The 27020-nt window shown below is 34.9% G+C and overlaps 3 protein-coding genes across 3 annotated transcripts in view; 1 reads left to right on the top strand and 2 right to left on the bottom strand.

Moving 5' to 3' along the window:
- LOC114467704 (protein diaphanous homolog 1) overlaps nucleotides 1-8391 on the bottom strand; it is a 46683-nt gene extending 38292 nt beyond the window's left edge. Inside the window, exons 1-5 of the mRNA XM_028454208.1 lie at nucleotides 8167-8391; nucleotides 6271-6396; nucleotides 4651-4725; nucleotides 3148-3321; nucleotides 2811-2968 (exon numbers count right to left, since the gene is read on the bottom strand). Of these exons, the coding sequence (XP_028310009.1) occupies nucleotides 2811-2968; nucleotides 3148-3321; nucleotides 4651-4725; nucleotides 6271-6396; nucleotides 8167-8241 (608 nt within the window). The 5' untranslated portion in view covers nucleotides 8242-8391. The remainder of the gene's footprint in view (nucleotides 1-2810; nucleotides 2969-3147; nucleotides 3322-4650; nucleotides 4726-6270; nucleotides 6397-8166) is intronic.
- Nucleotides 8392-10233: 1842 nt separating this feature from the next.
- Nucleotides 10234-18125, top strand: cd40 (CD40 molecule, TNF receptor superfamily member 5). The gene is made up of 9 exons (XM_028453457.1): nucleotides 10234-10350; nucleotides 12451-12532; nucleotides 13871-13993; nucleotides 14884-15030; nucleotides 15110-15203; nucleotides 15275-15333; nucleotides 16586-16681; nucleotides 16763-16794; nucleotides 17679-18125. Exons 1-9 carry the CDS (start codon nucleotides 10306-10308, stop codon nucleotides 17895-17897), a joined length of 897 nt encoding a protein of 298 aa, XP_028309258.1. The 5' UTR covers nucleotides 10234-10305; the 3' UTR covers nucleotides 17898-18125.
- Nucleotides 18126-20288: 2163 nt separating this feature from the next.
- On the bottom strand, nucleotides 20289-22407 carry irx7 (iroquois homeobox 7). Its single transcript, XM_028453635.1, has 2 exons — nucleotides 21847-22407; nucleotides 20289-21128 (listed from the first exon to the last, which is right to left on the bottom strand). Exons 1-2 carry the CDS (start codon nucleotides 22078-22080, stop codon nucleotides 20442-20444), a joined length of 921 nt encoding a protein of 306 aa, XP_028309436.1. The 5' UTR covers nucleotides 22081-22407; the 3' UTR covers nucleotides 20289-20441.
- Nucleotides 22408-27020: the final 4613 nt, after the last annotated feature.

Consider the following 27020-nt stretch of genomic DNA (forward strand, 5'->3'; position numbering starts at 1 on the left):
CGTTTCTGCCAGTTTTTGACCTTTTTTTGCCACCCGTTACTCATTTTTTGTCACTTTACTCATCGCTTTAACTCTTTGTTTACCTTCTCGGAACGGCGGATTCGTCAAATGTCTGGCTGTGATTGGCTTTGATCACCATTCAATCAATCTAACGTTTTCAACAATGAATTCCTCTGTGAAATGTGAAATGAATTCATGTTTTTTTCAAAGTGCGGGTGACGCGTCACTCACTGATCTCTTTGGCTATAAACAAACCCTGCAGAAAAGTAATCATTTAGCTTAGCTTTGAAATATCAAAGCATTTAAATGTGGGTGGATCTGGAAACCAGTTCCTCAGCTCAGAACTATTAACAGTGAAGTGACGCCTCCTCGATTAATGATAATTGTGCCAGTCTTTCAAACACGTTTTATTTTTAGAATACAGCAATCCATGCTAGATCGGTGTGTGTGTGTGTGTGATTAGGTTAATCTCTGATACCTTCCATTCTCCTGTTCTGTCGTGGTTCTAATCTTTAGTTCTCAGTGATGCACTATTGGTACCATTTATCTTTTCTTTCTTTCAGTCTTAATGACACATTGTTCTCTGATTATTCCATTATATTCTACATTAAGCGACAAACCTTTCAGCATTTTTTTTAAGTATTTCATAGAAAAGACACAAAAGTCAAGGCATTCAGAAGACAAAAGAGTAAAACTCAAGATACACGAGATAAAAATGTCTGAAAACTGTTGAAGATGTTTTTATCAGATAAAGACAAAGAATGTGTTGTAAATGTCACACTAATGTATTATACACTACAAACTCAGTGAGTATATACTGTCTACTATATACTATAAGTATTATTTTCTATTTATTTATTTATTTTTATTTTTTACTTAATTCTTACACTGACTTCTTGTGTTTTTTTTATCTCCTCGGTCAAGATTCATATCTTTCTGTGTAAGCCACAAAAATAAAACTCACCATTGTGTTTCGCACAATTTTCAGTGAGAATGAAGCAAAAACACTTCTATGCATCTGTCGGGACTCCACATCCCATAATGCAATGCACCAAACTTCTCCTGACAATAATTCCAGGAAATCTCATTTTGTCTTCTTTTTTTTTTTTTTTTTTAAAAAATGTTATGGTTTCATTTATTCAGACAATTTTTTCAGGAAATGTACTTTGATCTCCTGACACATTTTGACTGCCAACTGTCAGTCTTCCTCAGAGGCCTCCACTGATCGCTTTCTGAACATGTTGATCAACAGGGATGATCTTTTTTTTCTCCCACACCTGGGACTCTCTTCTCCAGAGACCATCGGGCGACAGAGAAGAAAAAATAAGCAGATGCCTCTGAGGATGACTGACAGTTGGCAGTCGAATCAAATCAGGAGATCAAAGTTAATTTCCTTGAAAAAGTTGCCTGAATAAATGAAACCTACAGTGCTAATAGACAGTGTTTAAAGCGACAGATTCAAACGTTTACATCTTTTTTTTCGGGGAAATGATCTTTGATTTATTGATCTATGAGGCCTACACTTTGTCTTTTACTGATGAAAAACATACCTTTGTTAAACTTTATCATCTTTAAACAGTGAATTGAATCAGATCAGAGTGGAAGGTTGATCACAGAGTACAGAATCATATTTGACCGATGTCTCTAACATGAATGTTTAATGTTGGTGAAAGTGAAGCAGAAGAAACTCATGTAATCATGTGAAGCAGCTCGTCTCGTGTGTTGATCACACAGATTTTCTGCAGGTTTATAAAGGTTAATAAATAACCCTATAAAACATGTTCTTCCTTGTTAGCATCTCTTATGATAACGTCGTAAATCCGCTGAAAAATACACAAAAAAATATGATCTATCATCTAATTTAACTAGTTTCTCTTGGTTACCTTGTTAGGCTTCCTAGTCAATGAAAATATTGGTATTACTATTAAATAAGATTCAATTCTTTTCTTTTTTTTATGATAAAATGATCTTCAAGCAAACCAACAGGTAATATGAAAGACATTTGAATGATTGTTAACTATGTGTCAGCAATAGAACCCAATTTTGTGTATAGATAAATTGTAAATGATGTTTTTATATCACATCCATGCAAATTACAATTACAAAGTCATTTATCTGAACTCAATAACAATTAAATTACGATTACAACAGCAACAGATTTTTTTCCCCAATTACAATTATAATTCTGTCATAATTGTAATTAATTATCAAAAATGTGATCACAATTAAAATTGACCCCAACTCTGCTTTCAACTTTAAAGCTGCTAAACACTTTTTTTTTTTTAACAGGTAAAGATAAAGTCTAGGTCTTATTGGTCAATAAATTAAAGAGCATTTGCTTGAAAAATAAATGTAAACTGTTGAAATTGCCACTTGAAAATGTGTTTTAATCTCCACTATAAACACTCTTTTATTGACATTGTGGGAAAAGTTTGGCGCATTGCATTGTGGGAGGTGTAGTCCCGTAGACGGACGCATAAAAGTGTTTTTATGTCATTCTTACTGTGACTTCCCAACACATTTCTAGTGTTTTTTTCACTGAAAGTTGAGGCAAAACAATGACAGACGTTTATTTTGTTCAACTTTATCGTCTTTAAACAGTGGAAGGTTGATCCAAACCTCCAGAGAGTACAGAACAATATTTGATCGATGTCCCTAACATGAATGTTTAACGGTGGTAATTAAAGTAGAGGAAACTCATGCAAACACAGAGAGAAAATCGTCTCGTGTGTTAATCAAACATGTATTTTCTGCAGGTAATTTGGTTTAGTGTGACCATAAAAACAGTCGTAATAATGATGCACTCGTACTTCACCCATTTAAATGATGCCAGGCCTCCTTGGTGCAGTAACAACACACCCTCACGGAGGCTCTGCTGCGCCTGAGGCTCCGAGTGCGTCTCTGCTTTGTCCCCTTCAGGATCCTGGTATATGTTCTCATAAATTATCTGATTCACAAGCCGCATTATCTGCTCAGGAAAGAGGAAATAATCAGCTCGCAGCGGCTCCCAATGAAAGGATAAATAACAGAAGTTTCACCAAGGAAAATAAGAGCACAATATAACAATATTCTGTGCTTTGGTCAAAGTTATGAGATTTTTTTGTTTTGTTTTTGAATTATAAAAACCCACAGGAGTCATAAATTCACCTGGTGTTTGTCCTCCAGTGACATGGCCTCCAGTTCATAATCGTGGTGACCTTTAAAGGAAATGGAGAACCTGGAACCCACTCCATCATCACAACTCTTAACCACGAAGAACGGAAACTGCCGATTAACGATTCCTTTCTCGATGTTGCAAAGCATTCTGGTCCTGAAATCAATCTGGATGTTCAAAATGAGCAAGAATGAGAACATTTATACTGTGTTTTTTATGTCACAATAAGAAATAGGACTTATTTTCCATTAGTGTCGACGTCCCCTGACCCACAGCTTTAAAACCAGTCCACGTTATTGAAACCAGGTGCAGAAAATAGTCAAAAACAAACCAATGCTTGACCAATAAATATCACCTTTTTAAAGAAACTTATTTTAATAGTTAATGCCTCTTTTAGTCCTGTTTTTTAATATACAGTATGTTGTGTTGTATTGTTTTAATCCTGTAGCACTTTGAGGTTTGGCATCAAATGTAAAGTGCATTACAAATAAAATGTATTATTATTATTATTATTTTTAAATAAAAACTGGTTTGAGATGCATTTAGGCTAATTTTTTTATTTGTCCATTCATCTGCTAATTTAGAGTGAAAGGGGCGGGACATGATGGTAAACAAACCAATCAGAAGTCAGATACAGGGGCTTATTAAACCAGCAGAGTAATACAGATTTGATAAATGATTGATAAATAAATCGTCTAAAATATTTAGTTAGTTTTTCTCTGATTAATTACTTCATTTCAGTTACTTTTACTTTATTAGTTACTTTTATTTCAGTTAAACAAAACCAGGGGTAATTTAAAACGAGGGTTAAAACACATCAGTTTGTTTGTTTTTTATGACTATTTATTTACTTAATTATTTCTTTATCTATTTTGGGAGGGGTGTTTAATTAATTGCTTGAATTAATCAAAGCAAATCCGAACAAGTGATAAACAGCTGTGTATTTAACGCTGCAGGGGTACGACTGTGTAAGGATTTGAAATAATGTGCAAGAATAAAACATCTTCAACCAAAATATGAGGAATATGTTTACACAAGACACAAAGATGTTATTAGATTATTAGATATTTATTTATCCTCTCATTTTATAAGTATTATTATTATTATAGTTATATTTTATAGAGCAGTGGGTGTATATTATTATATAAACGTAACCCTCCTATTGTCCTTGGGGTCATTTATCAAGGTCTTATATATGTATTCAACAAATAAACAAAGTGCCTGACACAAAAACTTGCTCAACAATTGTCTGAAAAATCATTTTCTAGAGGCAAACATCTCTGGGGTCAGATTGACCCCAGGGGTAAAATATGTTATATGGATAATAAAATGGTTAAAACCACTAATGTAGTGGTTAAATCCCCTAAAAGTAACCTTTCCCTTAGCTTGGCATTAAGTCGTATTAAGAGTCTGATTAACGTCTTAGTGGTTCTAACACTGTGGTTTGCGCAGCTTAGCGTGACTGGTTTTTAAGGGCCTATTGTTGTGTGCGTTACCTGGAGAACTCGTTTCTGCCACCTGTAGCGGCTACACTTGTGAACACTGAAGTTGTGTTGTGACGCTTCCTGTTTCTGCAACAATAAAACCAAAGGTCATCAGCATGTTATCTATTGTTTTAATCCTAAACTCTCTCTGTAGTTTTAAAGCACCAGATACAGACAACTCTTTATTGTTTTGAAAAGAGGCGGGGCACGTTTAGTTCCTCACTCACAAAATTAACACATTTCAAAAAGAAATTTCTTACAGCTTTTAAGGACGCAATATCTTAAAAAAGGATAAAGATGATCAATATTTTGTTTTTCTAATTGTTTACTAAGTTAAAATAACAATTCCAGGATAATTTATTTAATAAATATACATTGAAAGATATTTATTACAACAGGAACTTCAAGCAGTTGATTTATTCATTTATTTATTTTCTCCCCCATTTGGTATTCTGTTCTAAATTAATTTGTACAAAAACTGTTCTAAATTAATTTGTACAAAAACTACCAAAAAAAAAAATTATTAGATAAGTTATATATATATATATATATATATATATATATATATATATATATATTAAAAAAGTAAATGTTAATTATAGGCAATAAAAATAAAAATTATAACATTAGGGTTAAAGTAAATATATATATATACACAATTGGAGGCAGTGTCACTTAAGCATTTTTACATGACTATTGATACAATTTTGAAATACCTTCGGGTGTAGCAATAAATCAATAAATAAATATATAGATAATTGAGTAAATGAATAAAATAAATAATTAATTACTTGAATTTATTAATATACAGATAATTAATAGATGAATAAATAAATGAATAGGTGAATTAATAGATATATAGATAAATGAATAGATGAATAAATAAATAAGATAATGAATTGTTATAAGATCAATTAATTAATATTAAATATTATTATAGATATTGGCACAAATGAATGAAAAATAAATGAATAGATTAAATACAAATAAAAAAAAGAATGAATGAATTAAATAATTAATACATAGATAGATAATTGAGTAAATGCATTAATGAATAAATAAATAAATAAGGTGAATTACAAAATATATAGATAAATAATGAATAAGATTAGAAGTAAGATCAATTAATTTCTATTATTATATAAATATATATATATATATATATTTACATAAATGAATGCAAAGTAAATGAATAAATTACATATAAATAAATACATGTATTAATTAATTCATAAATGAATGAAAAATAAATTAATAAATAAGGTGAATGAATAAATATATAGATCAATTAATAGATTAATAAGTAAATAGTAAGCAATTGATTTTATTATTATATAAATATATAGATATTTACATAACTGAATTAAAAGTAACTTAATACTTTAATTAAATTTATTAAAAAGATAAATGAATAAATAAATAAGTAATACTGGTAAATATTATACGAGCTCTTTATGAGCTTCAAGCCTTGCATTATTTTTTCCTAAATCACTAGTCATTCTTGTATTGCTGTTGGCTTATTTTCTACTTTCACCATCATTGGCATGTTGAAAGTCAAATCTATAATTTCTCTAATAAATATTATTCTCTAATATTTAGCTACAGTTACAGTTAGTTATGGTATCACTGTACCTCCTCTGCAAAGCTTTTCTCTCTGAGCAGCAGTCGATCCACCTTGGCTCGGTCCAACGCGTCCTCGATGGATAATTCTCCACTTTTCACCATGTTCATGATGCTCAGCTGCATCTCATTGGTCAACTGCAAACACAACACACGTCACTGCATTACAGGAAACGTGGCTTTAAAGAAGGGGTTCACAACCTTTTGGGGGATCGTGACCCCTTTTTCTTAAATTACAGATTTCTGGTGACCCCAAAGAATGTTTTTGATCATGTTTGTAGCTATAATGTGTAACAGAATTAATGCAACAGCTCAGATATTTTTATACTGTATTTTTTTTTTGTCTTCTTCTACCTTTTTATTTTTCTTCTTGCATTTTATTTGAACTAGATTTATATATATTTGGAAAAGTGAAAATATAGAAAACAGTTGTTTATGATTCTGTTTTAATTTGAAAAAAGAATAATATACATATATATATATATATATATATATATATATATATACACATTTTTTTTAATGTTATTTTTATCAAATATGTTTTTAATCACATTCCAGACGACTATGGAGGTAGTTTTGTGTCTTTATTATTCAATCAAAAAAAAAATTGAGACCCACATAATTGCATTCAACTATGGGAAGCCGTTTAGGAAAAAACACATTGAAAACAAAAAAAAAACTTAAAGAAAACCATGGGTTTACACTTTAGATGGCGCACTTGTAAATCCATTTTTTAATGCATTTTTTGTTTTGTTTTGTTTTTTTAAATATATCTACAATTTACATCTTTTTTTTTTACATTGATAAAGCTTATCGGATGCTTTTTCACAATGAAAGTGCGTGACTGAATTAAAAAAAAAAAAAAAAAAAAAAAAAAAACATTGACGTGTAACCGGACGTTGATTGATGGGTAACCGGATGTTGGTTGATGTGACCGGAAGGAAGCTGTTGAAGGCTGCTAGAGAATAAAAGTACGGCTACGTGCTTATTGCAGTGACTCAACTTGCTTTTCTCGTTTGCTGGTAAAAAAAAATGGATTTCAATGAACAAGTGCGCCATCTAATGTGTAAACCCAAGGTATTCGTTGTTTGTTTTTGGTTTTCATTGTGTGTTTTTTTTTTTTTTTTCATTTTCACTGTGTTTTTTCCTAAACGGCCTCCCATATTTAAATGCTTTTTTTATTTGATTGAATTTTTTAATGAGATGTTTTATTTTTTATTGAATAATAAAAACACATATGTACTACCCATAATGTGGCCCAAATAAAAAAGATGACTAAAAAATAAATAAAAAATTAACTTTTTCAATCAAAAAAAATACATTTTTAATACAATAAAAACCAAAAAATGTCAATTGAAAAAAAAAAACGCATTTTCAATTAAAAAAAAAAAACCTTTTCAATCAAAGACGTTTTTTTTTTTGTTTGTATGTTTTTTTGCATTTGAACACTTTTTGATTTAAGTTTGTTCTTTTTATTGATTTATTATTAATATTATTAAATAATAAAGACACAAATCTACCTCCATAGGTGACCCCACATGGAGTCACGACCCCAAGGTTAAAAACCCCGGTTTAACTGATTGATTTTAGGATTTTAAAGATATTTATAGAGTCAGAAGAGCATCACGTGCACGTGATTAAAATGATTAAGTGAAAGCAACAGTTTTAATCAGTTTAGTTTAGTATTAATCAGTTCAAGTTCTGCTGTGTGATTGTGAACAATAAATAAAAAATGTCCAAATGTGGGAAGTTCAGTTGATTTGAGGAAGTTAACCACATGAAGCTAAACTTTGGCTTTATTCCCTGCAGTAGAAAGTCACATTTACAGCTTTAAGGTGTTAAATAAGAGAGGAAAACATGCAGAGTTTGATCGTTTGTGTGATTTTAAAGCTGGGTTAGCGGCCCTACCTGTGGAAGGTCCTCTGGTAACTTCTCCACCCTGTTGGGTTGATTCTCTTTCTTCTTAATTCCCAGACTCGGCATGTCTGCAGCTCAGTGTCCTCAGAGAGGTCAAAGTTCATCAAATCACTTTACGTTTCTTTTATTTCTAACCCTGTGTTGTTTTGTTATGGTGAAAGGAGAAAATCTGTGATTTGTTTCCTTCCTCCAAAACCTTCCCCCGTCTTTTCTGGGCAAGCCACGCCCCTTTAAGCCACGCCCACGTCGTCACAAAGGAGAGTTTCTGCTATAATAATCAGTCAGGTTACAGGTCAGGTGACATGTTTGCACATGCAGGTAAATGCTTTGAAGTATGTATTTCCTTTCATGTCCAGCAGGGGGCGCACAATGAGCTGGAAAAAAAAACAGATATGGAAGATTTTTTGATTAATTATTTGAAGGATACAGTAAATCTGACAGCAAAACATATATTTTTGTTAAACAAAAATAAAAAAACTACAACAAACAATTAATCTGATGGTTTTACTTAGTAAATTCCACAGCAATATGTGTAAATTCTGGAAAATTAACCCACCCTTTACAGCATTCAGCATTGAGTGTAAATATTATATACAATCCATTAAATTAATGAATAATAAGAAGTCTATCCCCACATTCAGTTTGATAAATGATTTATTTAAAGATTGTAACCTCTTTAATCTAAACTGATCTACTTTATATTTATTTATTTTGTACATTGCCTCTTTATTTTTATTCTTTTCTGTTTTTGCTGTTGTTTATGATGTCGTGTTCTATGCGCTTATGTTTACTGTTACTGAGAAGCATGAAAGTACTGTGCATAATATTCAATAAAGACATTTTAAAAAGTCTGAGCTTTATCACTTTTTCACATTATTTTTAGTATATTTTTGCTGTTGTTTTGTGAGGTTTCTAATTTTGTACATCATCATTATTATTATGATTTTGTGTTTTGTGTGTTTTTGGAGTGGGGGTCACACAGAATTAGACCGAGGGCCGCATGTGGCCCGCGGGCCACCAGTTGCCAATGCCTAATTTCCATCTTTCTGAAATAAGGCTAAATAAATTATTGCTTCATAACGTAAATTAATCGAATCTTCAAATCATTTTTAATAGATTATTTGGAAAGATGACTGTTCAGTTCATTAGTATTAATACTAATTTATTAGTAAGTTCTCATACGAACAAAAATGGCTCATTATGAAACATGATTTGCACAGAAAATGTAAATATAATTAAGTTTTACTGAAGTTTTGTATTTGGTTGGACTGGGATATTATTAGTTCAGCAATTAAAGATTTCTCTTTCAATGTTTCCCTCTCCCCTGGGGCCAAATCAGATGCTCCTGTGGGCCAGAATTGGCCTGCGGGCCTTGAGTTTGACACAGTGTTTGTGTCGTAAAGGGTTAAAAACGAGGACATTTAGATGAAACTTGACTTTCGAGTCTGGTCACATGTTTGTTCATTGGTTCATTGACAGAAGTAGTTACAGGTAAATATGGGCAGCACCACATGTTTAAAACCAAACCCATTTCTGAAGCAGCTTTAACAGAATTAAAAAATCATCCTGACGACCAGGTTTAGCCCGTGCACCTCATGCTGGACACCCTCAGTTTACAGGAAGTAGATACAGATTTCTTTTGTGTGTGTGTGTGTGTGTGTGTGTGTGTGTGTGTGCGTGTGTGTGTGTGTGTGTGTGTGTGTGTGTTTTTTTATTGATCAAAAGTCCAGAGTTCATACAGATAACAACAATCAGTAGAACAATAGATATGATAGTGTATGAAAGTCAATATCTCTACACAGAGGAACAAAATAAACAAAACACACAAATAAAGAAAAATCTAAAATAGAATAAATAATACATACATGAGGGCTTTTAAAGGGGATAATTTAATAGTAAAGTAGAATACAGATTTAAATATCATGTTTAACACGTTTTTTGCTTTATTATTCTTATTATTTGAAGCATTTTAAGGGATTTAAAATGTTGTAAAAATGAATTGTGAAAGTAGAAAGGTTGAAAAATATGTGGAAGTACGTTTAGAAAATCCCCAGATTTTGCTCCTCCCATGTAGTGACCGTGAGTAGATGAAGTCAGTGCTTTTAGATCCTGATCCTGATCCTGAATAGGATGTTTCTCCTCAGGATGATTGTGTTATTGATCTGCATCTGTGTGGTGAGTTTGCATGATCACGTTTAGAACTGTGGATGTTGATTATTTGGGGTTTTTTTGGGTTTGTCTTGATGTTTTCTCTGAAAATTGTTCGTTAGAGGCTGTTTGTGCTTCATCATGGAGTTACTTTCACTTTCGTTATGTCTCAGTCTGATAGAAACACTGTAACTACAACATTTCACACTGCGTTTGTTCGAAAATAAGCCATAAAAATTAGGATTTTACAAGTGAAATTAAAAAACTAAAATAGTAATGCGCACAGGAATGTGATTCCTTGAATAATGTTCAGCATTTACTTTAATAATGACCAATCTGAGCAATAATAACAGGAAATAATTAAGGGGGTAAGCTACGAATCTAGATTACCTCCGGGATTTAATCAGTGTGTGCTGGACTACGAAGCTCGCTGGAGCTTCATCACTATGGCAACTAATGCTGAAGGGCTAACCAGAGGGGTGTTCCATAAAGCAGGTCATGGTCAAACTCTGAGTATGTTCAGGCTGAAATGAGGGAAACTCTGAGTATCCCTTTCCTAAACGCAAGTTATATTACCATGGTAACATTGTCCGTGAACTAAACCTGCTCACTGGCATTTTTTATCAAATAAACCCTGGGTTTCTCCCTGGCTCCGCCCACCTGAACATCGTTTCCCAAGAAACACTTTTGCTTTGCTCTAACTTGACACTTTTCTCTGAAACACATTAGTCACATCACACACCACAGACGTGTTCACATCATTAAGTGACAGACACTGAGAGGTTGATCTGCATTAAAACATCTACTGACGTCTGTAGTAAAGTTCACTGAATACAAACCTGTGGATAATATAAAGGAGGAGATGATAATTTAATTATATCTAATATAATGACTGTTGTTTCATATTGTTATACAGTTTGATCTATAAATCATGTAACTTTGAAGTTATGGTGGTGCAGTGAATTATGACATCGCTCTTGGATGTGTAGGGTCATGGGTTCGCTTCCTGCTTCAGTCCTTTTTTTTATGACATTATTTGGACGTTCAGATGACTCAATTTTAAATGGTGTGATATGAACAGTGACGTGCCATGACCACTAGGGTTGGGTAGGCACTGCCTACCTTGCCTACCCTGATGGCAAGTCACTGGATCTGAAGCAGCAGTCACTGTCTTTATATCCAGTGTAAAAGGAGGGCTGTCTGTGCAGACATCCTATGCTGCTGCCACGTCTCATCAGACACATTTTATTCATATTATTCCCCGCTCGTCACGTCACTGAAGCGATAATGTGATGAAGCGACCAAAAAGTGTGACTAATCAGTGTGAACGCACCTTTAGAACAGGCTCATATTCCTCAAACACCGGCTTATTTCACCATCAGGGTGAATAAATCACTCTCTTCCGGGTGGTGGCCATGGTAGTTCGTGTAACCGTCGATCCATTGATGATGGCTTTTTATCACATGCGTGCACGTCAGTAACCCAAGGTTTACATACTCAGGGTTGATTGACCCACGTCATACCAGCTGTAATAGAATCTGATACCCAGAGTTTCCCATGTTGACCCAGAGTTTATGGATAGACTCAGAGTTTGGCTTTGGCTTGGATGTTAGCGAGTCCTAAAGCCCCGCCTCCTAACCAATCAGATCGCTTAGAAAACGACCGGTTTGTTGTTGTTTTGTGTTTTCATCTTCTTATGACTGTGTTGTTTCCATCCATTCCTTTTTTTTTTTTTTTTTTTAATCATGTAGGATTTTTCACTCATTTTTTTCTTGCTTTTTTTTGCGTTATTGTGTTTTTGGAGCCTCATGGCATATTTTCCTCTCATTTTGTGTGCATTTGCATTGCATTTTTGCTGTTGTTTTGAATAGTTTTCCATCTTTTTGTGTGCACTTGTTGGTTTGCATTTCTTAAATTCATTTTGTTCATTTTTCTTGTCATTTTGTTTGTTTTCTGGAGTCTTTTTTCTATATTTTCCTCTTGTTTTGTGTGTTTTTGCAGTCACTTTTTGCATTTTATTGTCTTTTAGTACAGTTTTCTGTCTCTTTTTGTATTTTTGTGGTCATCTTGTGTGTTTTAAAGAGTTATCTTTTGTGCACGACGTGACATGAACCTTTTGTTTTGAAGACATGCACAGCTGCTCAGTTCCACTGTGACCCTTTAACTGAGTATGAGATTGATGATCGATGCTGCCTCAAGTGTGGCCCAGGTACGAAACGTCTCCAAAACAGGTTTTTTAGTGGTGTGGCTTCTTTTTACAACTAATAATTTGTCATTGTGTGTTTATCTGTTATTTTTGTCTACTTTTGTTGTATTTCCGTGTGTTATGATGATTTTATGTAGCGATACATGCGCTAAAATATTCACAGTTATTTGATTGCTTTAAATGGTGGCCTTTACATTTCTGTTGTATTTTCTGGTTTTGGCCACCAGGCAGAACTATTTTACAGAAATTGTTCCTTTTTTACTTGAAATGTTAGTTTTATACTTTTTTAAATATTTCTTTATTCTAATATCCACATCAATATTTGTTGTAAGAAGCAGATAAGAAAATACAATCTATTGACGAGCACACAATTTTTATGTATTTTTGTTCTTGTCATGTGTGTTTTGAATCCTTTTTGTATATTATTTTCTTGTTTTGTGTGTTTTGTCTGTTATTTGTGTATTTTTTCTGTTGTTTTGTGTCTTTATGGAGTTATTCTTTGTATTTCCATTGTCATTGTATGTGTTATTAATCATTCTGTGGAATTTTGTTGTTTTGTCATTTTTGTAAATTTTCTGTCTTTGTTTTGAATATTTTACAGTTTTTTGTGTATTTTTGTGTTCGTTTTGTATATCTTACTGTTATTTTTGTTATTGTTTTGTGTTTTTTGTGTTTTCTTTTGTCATTTTTATGTGTTTCTCTGTTGTTTTTGTCTATTATTGTTGTCATTTTGTGTGTTATGAATAAGTTTGTCTATTTTTGTTTATCGCTTTGTGTGTTTCTTTGTTTAATTTGTGGTTTGTGTCTTTATTGAGTCATTCTTTGTAATTCTGTTGTTGGTTTGTGCGTTGTGAGTCATTATAGGGTATATTTGTAGTCATTTTATATATTTTTGTGTTCGTTTTGTATATTTTACTCTTATTTTTGTGTTCGTTTTGTATATTTTACTCCTATTTTTGTGTTTGTTTTGTATATTTTACTCTTATTTTTGTGTTCCTTTTGTATAATTTAGTGTTATTTTGTGTATTTCTTTGTTCACTTTGTGTATTTTACAGTTTTTTGTGCATTTTTGTTGATTGTTTTGTGTAGTATGTCCTTTTTGTGCTCATTTTGTTTAATTTAGTGTATTTTTTTATGTTGGCTTTGTATATTTTACTATTATTTTTGAATAATTATGTTGTCCTTTGTGTATTTTCTTTATTTTTTATGTTTCTTTGGGGGACTGTTGCATTTACTTTGGGGGCCACACGAAATTAGAAATGTTAACCTGCAGAATATTACATTTAGGATTGAGATTAAACAGAATTCTGTTTAATAAAATCTAATCCCGTTGTTTTCCAGGAACACACATGACGACCTCAGCCTCGTGTGAAGACCCTGACTGTGTAGAATGTGCAGAGAACGAATATCAGGAGACGTACACATATGCCACGCGTTGTAAACGTCAGCCGTACTGTGACCCGAGTAAGAGCAACAGTTACATCATATAAACATAATTATTGGCCTTTTATTTTATTTATTATATACATGCGGCCCTCGGTTTCATTTTGTGCGACCCCTAAATCAACCACACAAAATGACGAAAAAATAAAACACAAAACACAATAGAAAAATTACACAATGACTCCAAAAACACAATATGATCACAAAAATACTCAAAATGCTCAAAATATAATCAAAATGGAAACAAAATTACGCTAAAATGACTACAAAAATACACCAAATAATTGCAAGAAACATAAAACAACAAAACAAACACACAATTACCGTAGAGTAAAATACACTACAGCAAAAATACTAAAAAGACATATAAAATACACAAAGAAATTGCATAAAACAACAAAACAAACACATACAGTATCCAGAGAAAAATATACAACATAACAGCAAAAATACAAAAAATCCACAATATATCAGAATCAGAATTCCTTTATTAATCCTAGGGGGGATGAAAGAAAATACACAAAAATTATTCAAAAAATACACCAAATGATGAAGAAATACAAAACAACAAAACAAACACACGATTAGAAAAAAACACACAACATAAAAGTAGTGGCATTAAAAATATACAAAATGACAAAAATGTACAAAAAAAGACAACAAAAATCATTAAATGACAAAAAATACATTAAAATGACTAAAACAATACACAAAAAATGACAATAAAACAAAAAATACATATAACAGCAAAATAAACACAAAAAATACATACACAACAACAAAAAATACAATATAATATACAATGAGAACACAGTCTGACCACAAAATATACACAATTTCAGCAGAAATAAACTGAAATTACAACAAAAACACATAAAGTCTCTTTACTTTGTTGACTTTTTCTTCTTCAGACAGAAACTTCAGGACTTCCATCCATTCGAGCAAAAACACACGAGCTGTGTGCATGTGTGAGCTCGGCTTTCACTGTTCCAGTGACGAGTGTTTGACGTGCGTTCCTCACACGGCCTGTGAACCTGGGTTTGGAGCTCAACCCAAAGGTACTACAACATTTATCTGGGACTTTCTACACAAATGTACCATGTGACAGACTAAAGGTTGACGTTGTTCTTCTATCAGGGAACCACTCTCAGGACACGGTGTGTGAGAAATGTCTCCATGGTACGTTTTCCAATGAGAACTCCTGGGACGGCGTCTGTCACAAATGGACCACGTAAGACGTGTTAAAAGTGGAAGATGTGACGCTTTGAGGCTTTTCTGATGACTTTAAACTCTTCTCCACAGGTGTGAGGAGGGTTACGACGTGGTAGAGAAAGGATCCGATGTGTTGGATAACAAATGTGGTGAGTTTCTGTTTCTCACAGATCAACATCAACATGTAATAGACACAAATACAGTAAGTGGCTTTGTTCCATAGATTTCTCAGCTTTGGAAAAGACTTCTGAACAAAATGTTATCTTTTTTAATCATAAAAAAATTAAGGGGCAAGACCCTTTAGTGCACACATAGGCAACTGGGGTCCACATACGGTCCTCAGTTTAAATGTGTGCAGCCCCATGCGTTAAATGTGAAAAATGACTCCAAAAATAAACACAATGACAGAAAAATACACAAAGCAGCAGCAAAAATATACAAAGTGACCCTAAAAATTCAAAAATTACTCCAAAGACACAACAAAATTACTCACAATAACAAAAAAATATACAACACGACAAAAAAAAAGGCAAAAAATGTACTCTCAAAACGCACAAGACAACAAAAATGCCCAAAATGACTCCAAACACTCATATTTGGACAATAAAATTTCCCAAAATAACAGAAAAATATACAAAATGACATCAAAAAGCAGAAGATTTTTCTCAAAACACACAGCACAAGTACAAAAATGCACAAAATGACTCCAAACACACACATTACAACAATATAAATACACAAAATAACAGAGAAATATACAAAATGGCAAGAAAAATGCAGAAAATGATCACAAACATTTGGACAACAACGTTTCACAAAATAACAGAAAAATATACAACAAAATGACTTCAATCACAAACATAACAGAAGTTCAGAGAAACAGAACAAGAAAAATGCAGAAGATTTCTCTGGAAACACAGCACAACATCAAAAATGCACAATATGACAAAAAAAGCACAAATTACTTCAAACAAACACATTACGACAACAAATTTACGCAACATAACAGAAACATATACAAAAAGGCACAAAATTACTCTCAAAAGGCAGAAGACAACAACAAAAATGCATAAAACAACAGAAAAATACTCAAAATTACTCGAAACACACACATTGCAACAACATAAATACACAAAATAACATAAAAATATACAAAATAATGACAAAAATGTAGGATTTTTTTATCAACAAGAAAAATGCACAATTACTTCACACACTTTAAAACAACAAAATTTCATAAAATAACAGAAAAACGACCACAAAAATGCTGAAGATGTATTTTGCGAACATTTGTTATTGTTAAGTGTGTGTTTGAAGTAATTTGTGCATTTTTCTGTCATATTGTGCATCAGTTAATCATTGATATTTTTTTTCTGTTTGTTTTTTAAACGTTTCTTTTAGAAAAAGCAGGGATTTCTACAGCCATGATTATAATACTGCTGGTCTTTATGGTGGTTTCTGTTCTGACAGCTGTGGCTGTGTTTTTCCTATGTCGACGTAAGTTTTTCTTGATTATTACAAATCGATTTAAACACATTCAATAGGATTCATTTAATTTTATCTTCTTCTCTTTATCAGGTAAAAAACTACAAGCCAAAATGAAACCTCAGGTAAATGTTTGTTTCACTGCATCAGAACAAGTACCTTTTAATCTGCTTCAAATGACAACTTGTGTCTAAGAAATGTTCATTATTGCTGGAGGGAATCTTTAAATGAATGAATCTGAACATCCAAACACAAAACAGATCAAATCACAAGCCGTCAAGTCTGACAAACTGTAAAAATGACTGAATATGAAGTTTTCCATGCACAATTACAAATAATGACTTTAAAAAGTCCAAATGACGGTTTTAAACTTCATTGTAATGAAATATGGAAACAATTCAGCAGCAGTTTTTATTCACGAAGACAGAATAATTTATAATTTAAGTGCTTTATAGGGCAAGAAAATTATGAATCTTATATTTATTCAGATATAATTTTTATTTACATGATTAATGGATTAATTGTAACACTTGGCTTTGAAGAAAAGTAGCTAAATATTGGCCTCTAGTGTTAGACGTGTGATGAAACTTACCCGTCTTCATCCCTATTGATAATATATAGATAGATAGATAGATATAGATAGATAAAATACATGTTGGACAAAATGAACTACCATCCCAGGATGTGGCATAATTAAGTCAAAATTCTTGTTTTCCAAAGTTTTTTATATAAACAAAATGTAATTTCACATTTTCTCACTATTGCACTTGTGTCAAACGTGAGGCCCGGGGCCAAATCTGGCCCTTTAGAGCATCAAATTCGGCCCGCTGGAGGAAGTTACATGGATTTACATGGAAGTGCAAACAGAGGCACATTAATGTTTAACTTGCTCTTGGCCCACTTAAGGTCAAACTGGTCCGTACTCGGCCCCTGAACTAAAATGAGGGGTTGGACACCCCTGCACTATTGTATATAAATGTTTTCTAATATCTTCTGTGATTCTCTGCAGCACTGTGTTGAAGCACCAGTGGCTGAGAAGGAGCAGCTGCAGAGTGAAGCTCAGAACGGTGGGATCACAAGTCCAGAGGAAGACCAATACGAAGACGGAGACAAACCCAGCTCTCCTGAAGGCGTCAGGACGGAAAACGGAAATCTGGTCACGCAGGAAGATGGAAAATCAGACATTCTCTCCTGGCCGGAATCCCAAACTACAGAAGCGACAGTTTAACATTTGACTTTATTCTGCCTTTGAATGTGTGAGGGAGAAATGTATCATAGGATTGTCCAGATTTACTTGTGGGAAAAGAACATGTTGCGAGTCTTGAAGCTGGAATTATTTGTCATATTTGTCATGTATAGTGTGCTTTGACTCTATTAACACAATGTGGTCGCTATGTTGCTTTAAATGTTTGTGTCATTGTGTACATTAAATTATCCACGACAGCATTAACATAAATACATCACACTTTTCATTATATCCGTGTATTCTGAGGCTCTTATTAATAAATAGTCTCGGCTCTTGTCCGGACGGTCATCTTGGATTATGTCGTCATCGTCTATTGTTCTATGAATCTGTGATAACCACATTTATTTATTTATCTGAATAATATCCACTGTTATCCGGGAAGTTTAGTATTATCTGCACCATAATATATAGTCATCCTAAAGATGTTGATCCTAGTTTTAATCAGAAAATTGGTTAAAAGTGACCAAAAATGTGGTGAAATGGGATTTTAAAAACCGCAGAAATTGGTTGAATGTTATAGTGGACAAAAACAGACAGAAAAAGTGGTTAAAAAAAGGTTCAAAGTAGCAGAAATGTGAGGAGGGGAAGTTTGGTGTAGGAGGTTTATTAATATTATTTGCACAATAGTATATAGTCATCTTCAAAATGTAAATCCTTGGGTTAAAAATGGTGGAACAGGTGGTGAAATGGGATTTTGAAAACCACAGAAATTGGTAAAAAAGTTGCACATTAAATTGGTCAAAAACAGACAGAAAAAGTGGTAAAAAGGGTTCAAAGCGTCAATATTTGAACATTTAGTTTAAACTGGCAAATAATGGACATGACAAATTGTGAATGTGGTTAAATTGGCAAAAAAAATAAGCATGAAATATGGTGAAAAGAGGTTAAAAGTGACAATAATTGGTCAACATATGTGACATTAGGTGGAAAAGGGGTGGAAATGGTTTATAAGTGCTGAAAATGTCTTTAAAGTGGAAAAATGTGCAGGAAAGGCATTGAAATTTGATGGAGAAGAGTCCAAATGGGAGTAATGTAGCAAAAATACATTAAAATACCCAAAAATGTGCCTAAATTGTTCAAGAAGTATAGTTTCTTGAAGGCATCTGGAACCCCCCTTGCTTTAATTGTATCATATACTGTAGTTGCCCTTTACATCCTCAGGGTGGCGCTAAAAGCTCATTATAAACAGTCTGTAGGATTCAGCATCAGGTGAAATGAGCTAGTACAGACAAGTTGAAGACAGACACAGACATGTTGGGCACTTTGCATCGTTCTTATCTTCTGTGGGTCGTTCTCTGCTCTTTGAAGGGATTCACTGATTGGATGGAAAGGTGAGGTTGGAGGACTTCTGCAGGCCCTGGCCTCCCATTATCTCCAGTAGAAGGTTGTGGATTCTCATGTAAATGAGTGTGACTGATGGTGAATAATCCTCCTCTACAACCAGAACAATACACAGACTCTCAGGCCTTTGGCTGCATAATCTTTAAAGTAGGGGTGGGACATAAGTATGTGTGAGCACGATTTAATCACTTGACAAATGTGCAAAAACAATACAATAACATTCAGTTTCATTTGGGAAGTTTAATGGAATAATTTGAGGACAATTTACCAGATTTTGGAAAAATTGGGAGTTTTTTCAACAATTTGAGATTAAAAATGACTGCCGTCATGTGATATAAGAACTGGAAAACTGAGCTCTACAAATAATGTGGACTTAAATTAAATGTTTGTATTTGGAGGGGCTGAGATATCTACAACTGAATTATTGGGTCATTTACTAAATGTTTCATATTTATTTCTATAATTTTTACTTTCTTGAGCGGGCCAACTTTGATGCTCTAAAGGGCCGGATTTAGCCCCCGGGCCTTGAGTTTGACACGTTTTCACTAACAACATACATTTTAAAAGAAAAAAAAATAACTTAACAGAATCAGAATCTGTTGTCGAAGCAAACTTTAAAACATTAAACTTTTTAGAAAAATTTAATTTGACAGTTTGATAAACATAGCACTTGTTTTTTATATTTATATTTGAATTACAGTTACCATTTACTTGTTCTTGAAAGTTAAAAAAATGAAATAAATAGTATTTATTTCCATTTTGTATTTGTAAAGGTGAACTCGCAATGTATATCGTATTGTTTAGTATCAGGATATATCGTATCGTGACATGCAAATCGTGAATTATATCGTATCGTTAGATTCATGGTACTGTACACCCTTAATAAAATGTCAATTCACGGTTCATAAATATGAATTAAAATGCAGATTTGTTTTTTTTGTTTTTTTTTAATAGAAGATCAAGTTTATTCAAGCAAAAATATGTCTTCGTCGTTAAAGAAAAGCACATAATTTACAGGTTGTCAGTGGAAAAAAAATTATATCTACACGTATTTACAATGACGCAGCATTTTTCAGTCTTTGGTCTCCATGGGAACAGGTTTTCAGGCTCTCCCTGAGGTTGGAAAAGGGTTAAAGTGCAAAAATAGGTGATTGAAGCGGAAGTCCTTTGATCATTTGGTGGCCATTAAAGGACCCGGTGTGAGGGCACGTGCAGTCCGTTTCTGGACGCCCACTCGGCCCAGAGTTTGCCCGCCGGGTGCTGAAGGGTGTCCCTCTCCACAGATTTCTTCACAGTGTCTGAGGTCGCGGTTTCTGCCAAAGACCAGATCTTTGGTTTGTGGATGTTCTGTTTACTGTCCAAAGAAGGCGGACTCTGGTGCTCACAGTCTTTGCTCTGTGGTGTGTTCTGGTCCACCGTGCGCTCCAGCTCCAGCGCGCACTGCACCACCTGCTCCCCAGAGTCCGCAGGAGCCTCACCCTTCTTCAGTGCGCCCTCATCTTCATCACTCTCCTGCTCCTCATCCTCCTCCTCCTCCTCATCCGACTTGCCTTTGGAGGCCCAGCTCACCCGGTTCTCCTTCTTCAGGCGTCTGCGCGCGTTGGCGAACCACGTGGAAACCTGCGTGAGGCTCATCTTGGTGATGATGGCGAGCATGATTTTCTCTCCTTTGGTGGGGTAGGGGTTCTTCAGGTGCTCGTTGAGCCAGGCCTTCAGCGCGCCGGTGCTCTCCCGGGAGGCCACTTTGGCGACCCGCGCTGGATCATCCACCACCGCTGCTGCCTGGTGGCGGTACGGGGGGTAGAACGCGCCCCCGCGGCCCAGCAGGGCGTGGTGATAGGAGGAGGCAGCCTTCAGGTCGATAGCGTTGTTCTGATGAAGAAGAAAAACAAGGTTCTTATTATTATTATTAGAAATACTGAGCTTTAATTAAAGCTGTGCACATTTTGGCACGGATCGCTTTTTACGCATTAATAATACAGTTTATTTGGAAACCATTTCAGGTCACCTAGGGTCACTTTACAATGCATAGTATAAAAAACACAATAAAAGTTAAACTAAAACTTGTTTGTGCGTAAAACATTACGCACGGGTCGCTTTTTACGCACATAATTAATAGGCTACATTTTATTTAGAAATCAGCGCCTTTCATTTCAGGTCACCCAGGGTCAGTTTACAATGCATAGTATAAAAACCACAATAAAAGTTCAACTAAAACAGTATAAAAACCACAATAAAAGTTCAACTAAAACTTGTGCGTAAAACATGTTTTACGCACAAGTTTTGGCTTACCTGTTATTGTGGTTCCGAAAGCAGAAAACAGTTTGCAACAGCAACAAAAAGAGTCAAAGAACTTTACAAACTTTTTTATGCATGCTTCAGTAAAATCAAATTATTATTATTATTATTACAAAACTTTGGAAGGAAAAGCAGCGTTTCATCCATCAACTTTACGCGTTGATCATCACTTTTTTCTTTGAAACTCAAACTTTTCACAGACATTTGCAGTATATAATAATAATAATAATATATATTATAAATAATACACAGAGTTGATGTTCTATTACTTTCTGTTCACATGTTAACTCACCATATGCGCGATGTGCCGCGGGTGCGGGTAGGGGATGAAGTTATAAGCCTGTAGTCCTGAGTACGCGATGGGGAGCGCAGCTGCCATCGCTGCCAGGTGCTGCTGCTGCTGCTGCTGCTGGTGGTGGTGGGGGACACCCGGCGGGCACCCCAGCACCGGGATCTGGTATCCAGCGGGTAAACTCATGTTCCTCTCCAGCAAAAAGGAGCCAAATCCAGTTTGTGATGCGGGCATCTTTTCTATATCAGGTCTGAGTGCTGGTGGGAGCTTCCCGGGTCTGTTTATATACACCCGGGTGTGTGTGAGGGGGAGGTGTGTGTGTGTGTGAGTGGAGGGACGGAGGGAGGGGGTTCTGATACTGACTGACAGCTCTGCAGCTTCTCAGGCACCAAACACTGAAATCCCATCAAAGCGACCTCCGCTGTTCCTTTTTTTTTTGGTGAGCCTCAAACACAACACGCGGTGTTTTCAATTTCAATGCAAACTGGGAAAAAAGTGAATGATGCCTCACAACTAATTGTCATCAACAATGAAACTCATTAACATATTCCTGAAGAAAGAAAAAAGTCTGCAGAAGTCACCAAATAATTTTAAATATCCTGCAGGATTTCATTTAAACAGAGACGATCTGTGATAGTTTCTAGTCTTTAATTCATATTCAGGAACTGTTTTATTGTTTGAGAATTTTAACACTCGTCGCCACGTCTGGCACCGAGCCTGAAAAATGGCCCCAGATTGATTTAACAGCATCCTGTCAGTCTTCAGCAGCCTGTGACACTTCCATCACCCACACGTGTGCACATTTGTAAATTAAATTAACTTAAAGTCAGATGAAACATGTTAAAGTCAGAGGGCAGCGCCACTAAACACAGGATGATTAAATAAAGGGAATAAACTTTAGATGAAGTTTGTGTAACAACTGTCACTGATTCACATCTGATTGTCTTTATTTTAATGCTTTGAACGCATCACACGCTGCTTCTCAATATAAGGTTTAGTTAAACAGGTGTTGACTAATGTATATGATAATTGTCAGATAACGAATGTGGGAGTTTTTGGTGCGTGCGTGTGCGTGTGTGTGAGAGAGATAAGAGATTACTACCCCCACCCCCACCACCCCAACCCTGCTTTATAATTTATGTTGCGTTCAGGAGCACATATTTACATATTCCTTATCTTATTGCATAATTTTGAATGTTTTACACAGAGGATTAAAGGTGGAGTGCAGATATCAGAAAGGATATTATCACATAGGGACTGCATTAAATAACAATAACTTTTTAAATCTAAAATATTATTGGTCAGATTTGGCTTTTAATATTATTATTTCCTATAATTTATTATTATTTTCAATGCACTTTTCAACAAATTACAGCGATATTCTACATGTATTTATTTTTCATAATTACATTTTGATTTATGAAGCTTGTTTGTTGTTTTTTGTTTGTTTTTTTAGAAAGTGAAAAACAAATTATTATTTCTCATAAATCTCCTGCAGCCAATTATAAACTCTAAATTCTAGATGCTGCGCAGCAATGGGCGGGGCCGGTCAATTTTAGACGAAACAAAACAGCAGCTGTTAGCGTTTAAAGGCAGATTTCAATTTGAAAAATTAACTTTTTAAGACCAAAGTTACATGTGTTTCCCCTCTACAGCAGAATATGTTGGTAATTTGTTTTCAACACTCATTTTTTTTCTCCATAAGTGAAAAACTGATGTTTAAAAATGACATTTTTGCATTGACTCCAATTCAAATTTTAGATAAAATTCTAATATTTTCAAAACATCATCATCAACAATGACTCGAAAAGTTTAGTCTTTTTAATTGGACACTGAAATTGCATTTAGCAAGAATTTATAAGTACATGTCTATGTTTATAGACAAACATTTTGACACTGTAGGCTCAATTTTTGATGACTCAAAAATCTGTGCAGATGTTTTGTGTAGAACAGTCTGAAGATGAGCTGAAGCAAGAACACTGGAGAACTTTTTAGAAAGGTCATGGAGAACATGTAAACTCAACGAGACCCTCTGTATACGAGGCAGCACTGAGGAACCCTATATTAGCATAATTATTCTGCAATAAATCACCCACTAAAAGTTGAAAACAAACCAAAATATCCTTGATTGTATCTTTAATATTTACAAAACAAATGAAGTTGTCAACTCTAAAATAAGCTTCATCCAATTATTTTAGTTACCTGCATGGCTTCATTCTCAAGATTACAAAATATTATTTTCTCAACAGCATGAAAAATATGAGGAAATGGTGAATGTGGTTAAATTGGCAAAAATAAGCATGAAATATGTTGAAAAGCAGTTAAAAGTGACAATAATGGATGAACATATGTGACATTAGGTGGAAAAGGCTGAAAATACATTGAAATTTGATGGAAAAGTGTCAGAAATGGAGTAATGTAGCAAAAATGAATTAAAAAGAGCAAGAATATGGCAAGAAAAAGTGATAAAAATAGATTGTCCACCATGGACCCTCCCATTGTCTCGTGACCCCAAATGGGGTCCTGACCCCAAGGTTGAGAACCATTGGTTTAAAACAATCCAAAAGGAAGAGATTCAACCACATTTGTTGCCTTTAGGTTTTATTACATCAGTTCTAAATAAAAAAAAAATGTTATTAATTACAATCAGCTCTGACGTAAAGTCTCTACTTTTCATCTGTAAAGTCTATTTTTGTCACAATAATGATTTAGAAAAGTTCAGAATTAAAAGTTGCTAAATGTCTTTGTTTTGGGGGGGGGTCATGCAGGGAGGTGCAGGCGAAGGAGGAATTTATTTGGGTGGGGTTGACATAGCCTAAAGTAAATTTGTGCAGCAGCAACAATGGGCCTCAGCATCAGTGGTCGACAAACAGCTCAAGGCGGCGCCTTTTGTTCTTCTTTTCCACGACTTCTATTCATTCCGTTTCTCTTTTGGCCTCAAAGCAGGTGCTGCACTCACTGATTCTGCTTCTCCGACAGGTTTTAGTCGTGGCACGTTTGCTGCGAGGATGTTAAGTCGTTTAGGGGGAGCAACGGGACCAAATGGGAGACGATTGTTCCCATGCCACCCCCCCCCGACTGATAATTCATGATTACAGAGAGGATGAAATGATCCTTATCTGTGTTCTAACACCTGAGCCACTGCTGCATATCCTCCTTTGTCTGCTCTGCATATTCCACATTAAAGGAGTTTCTAATACGCCGTGAAGTGAGAGCCCTGCTCTGGATAAATACACAAATGATGGTGTAAGTGGTTGGAGGACAATCGCCGTGGGTGTGATGTCAATTACAGGCCGGGCCTTACCTGCGAGTCGACAAAAGGACTAAACGTGTAATTAGAAAAAGCTCATGGTGAGGTGTGAAACATGGGGGGAGAATCCCAGGAGAGGCCGCAGGCTTCAACACCTCCTCCTTGTTAGTTTATCTTTGCTGATACAAAGGTCACCGCCTGGCAGCGAGAGGTCACCGCGTCGTTTCACAGCAACAAGTCAGAGCTTCAAGGCAAGGCTGATGTTCGTTCAAAATGTGAGTCTTTAGAACACGTGTCAAACTCAAGGCCCGGGGTCCAAATACGGCCCTTTTAGAGCATTCGATTTGGCCCGCAGCAGAAAGCAAAAAAAAAATCAGAGGAACCATGAGTCGTGTAAATTACCAACTAATTCCAACTAACTCCAAATATATTAGCAGGGTTAACATTTTCTCCATGTTTGTATCACATGATGGCAGTCATTTTTAATCTAAAAAAATTGTTAGAAGAACTCTAAATTCTTCCAAAAATCCTGCAATTCTCCACATTTTATTTCACAAAATCATGGCAGATCGCTCGAGTATGTAAGCTCTAAGGATTGTGGACAGTTCGTGTGAAGTCCTGAGCATGTTTGAGTCTTTAGAAGACATGGATAGGCTTGTACTACTACTTGTACAGTAGGTGGCGATATTCAAGTTGGTTGCAACACGCCAATAAGCGAGACAGAAGAAGAGAATGTGGATCAAATGAAAAGAGTGGATGGACAGAAGCATAAGCATGCGGACATTCACACACACACCGGACATCGGGGACATGAAGTCCTGCACCAGATCACAGAGCTTCACTAATGACGCGTGGATCGTCCGAAAGTTCTCCTTCCACTCAAGATGGAGGTAGAGCAGCCGTCGCACTAACCACTAACGAACTGGCTTTGATTGGCCAAAGTACGTCTTCTATCTCCTGCTCAGCTGACCAAAGTGAAACTGTATGTTAATGTTGAGCTGCTGCTTCAAAACTACAATCAAAATTAAAGTGAAAATAGTTCTTAATGTGTTGTAGCCAAAAAGTAAAGGTTTGTTGTGTTTTTTTTACCGATAGATGTGAATACATCATGTTCTCCCCCTGTCCAATCAGAACCTTTCCCAACCCCCAAACCTAATGCAGAATTGAAGAAATCCGAATAAACCTGTTTTCCATGTAAACCTCAATTTGGAATGATTATTTCCATATAAACACAAAGCAGAACACTTTAATTCTGAATAATTAAATCAGAATTAAAAAAACATCATGTAACCGTGGTCAATGTGTGAGTGGTTTATAGATTAAAGGGCATAAACACCTCAAAGTTCACCTGTTAGTATCATGGAAAGTTAAGGCAATGGTTCTCAAACTTGTTCTGTTGTGCCCCCCCTTTGAAGAAAAATGTTTTCAGCTACCCCCCCATTACAAAATAGTGTAACCTTTATTGAAAAAGGTAAAAAAAAATGTGACTTTACTTCTTCAAAACTCATAACTCAGGATTGAAAAAAGCAGAATAAATCTGTTTTCTATGCAAACCTCAATTTGCAATGACTATTTCCATGTAAACACGAAGAAGATCACTTTAATTCAGAATAATTAAATCAGAATTAAAAACATCATGTAAACATGGCCACTGACTTTATTGGCAACCCATCAGCTCCGTTGCTGATATGCAGCAGTTACGCATCGTTTAAATTGGGGCTAAGTGTTCACTACTCAGAAGGTCGTCCAAAGTGAAGAGCACTTAACAGCGGTTATGTTCCCCCCTCCCCAGCAGAGCCTCAGTGTTCCCCCCTAATGGGATTTTCCTGGGGTTCCACCAACACAAATGGAGAGATGTGAGCAAAGTGTGAATGTTATCAAGCGTTCCCACCTCTTCACTATCTGACCCCTCTTCCACTCTTTG

Source organism: Gouania willdenowi, chromosome 7, assembly GCF_900634775.1.
Source record: "Gouania willdenowi chromosome 7, fGouWil2.1, whole genome shotgun sequence".
NCBI lineage: Eukaryota > Metazoa > Chordata > Actinopteri > Blenniiformes > Gobiesocidae > Gouania > Gouania willdenowi.

Coding starts and splice junctions, on each gene's coding strand:
- irx7 (XM_028453635.1), bottom strand. CDS start 22,080: ATGCCCGCATCACAAACTGGATTTGGCTCCTTTTTGCTGGAGAGGAAC. Junction 21,129..21,846: donor CGCGGCACATCGCGCATATG/GTGAGTTAACAT, acceptor CTTCTTCATCAG/AACAACGCTATCGACCTGAA.
- cd40 (XM_028453457.1), top strand. CDS start 10,306: ATGTTTCTCCTCAGGATGATTGTGTTATTGATCTGCATCTGTGTG. Junction 15,204..15,274: donor GTCTGTCACAAATGGACCAC/GTAAGACGTGTT, acceptor TCTTCTCCACAG/GTGTGAGGAGGGTTACGACG. Junction 16,795..17,678: donor AAGCCAAAATGAAACCTCAG/GTAAATGTTTGT, acceptor GATTCTCTGCAG/CACTGTGTTGAAGCACCAGT.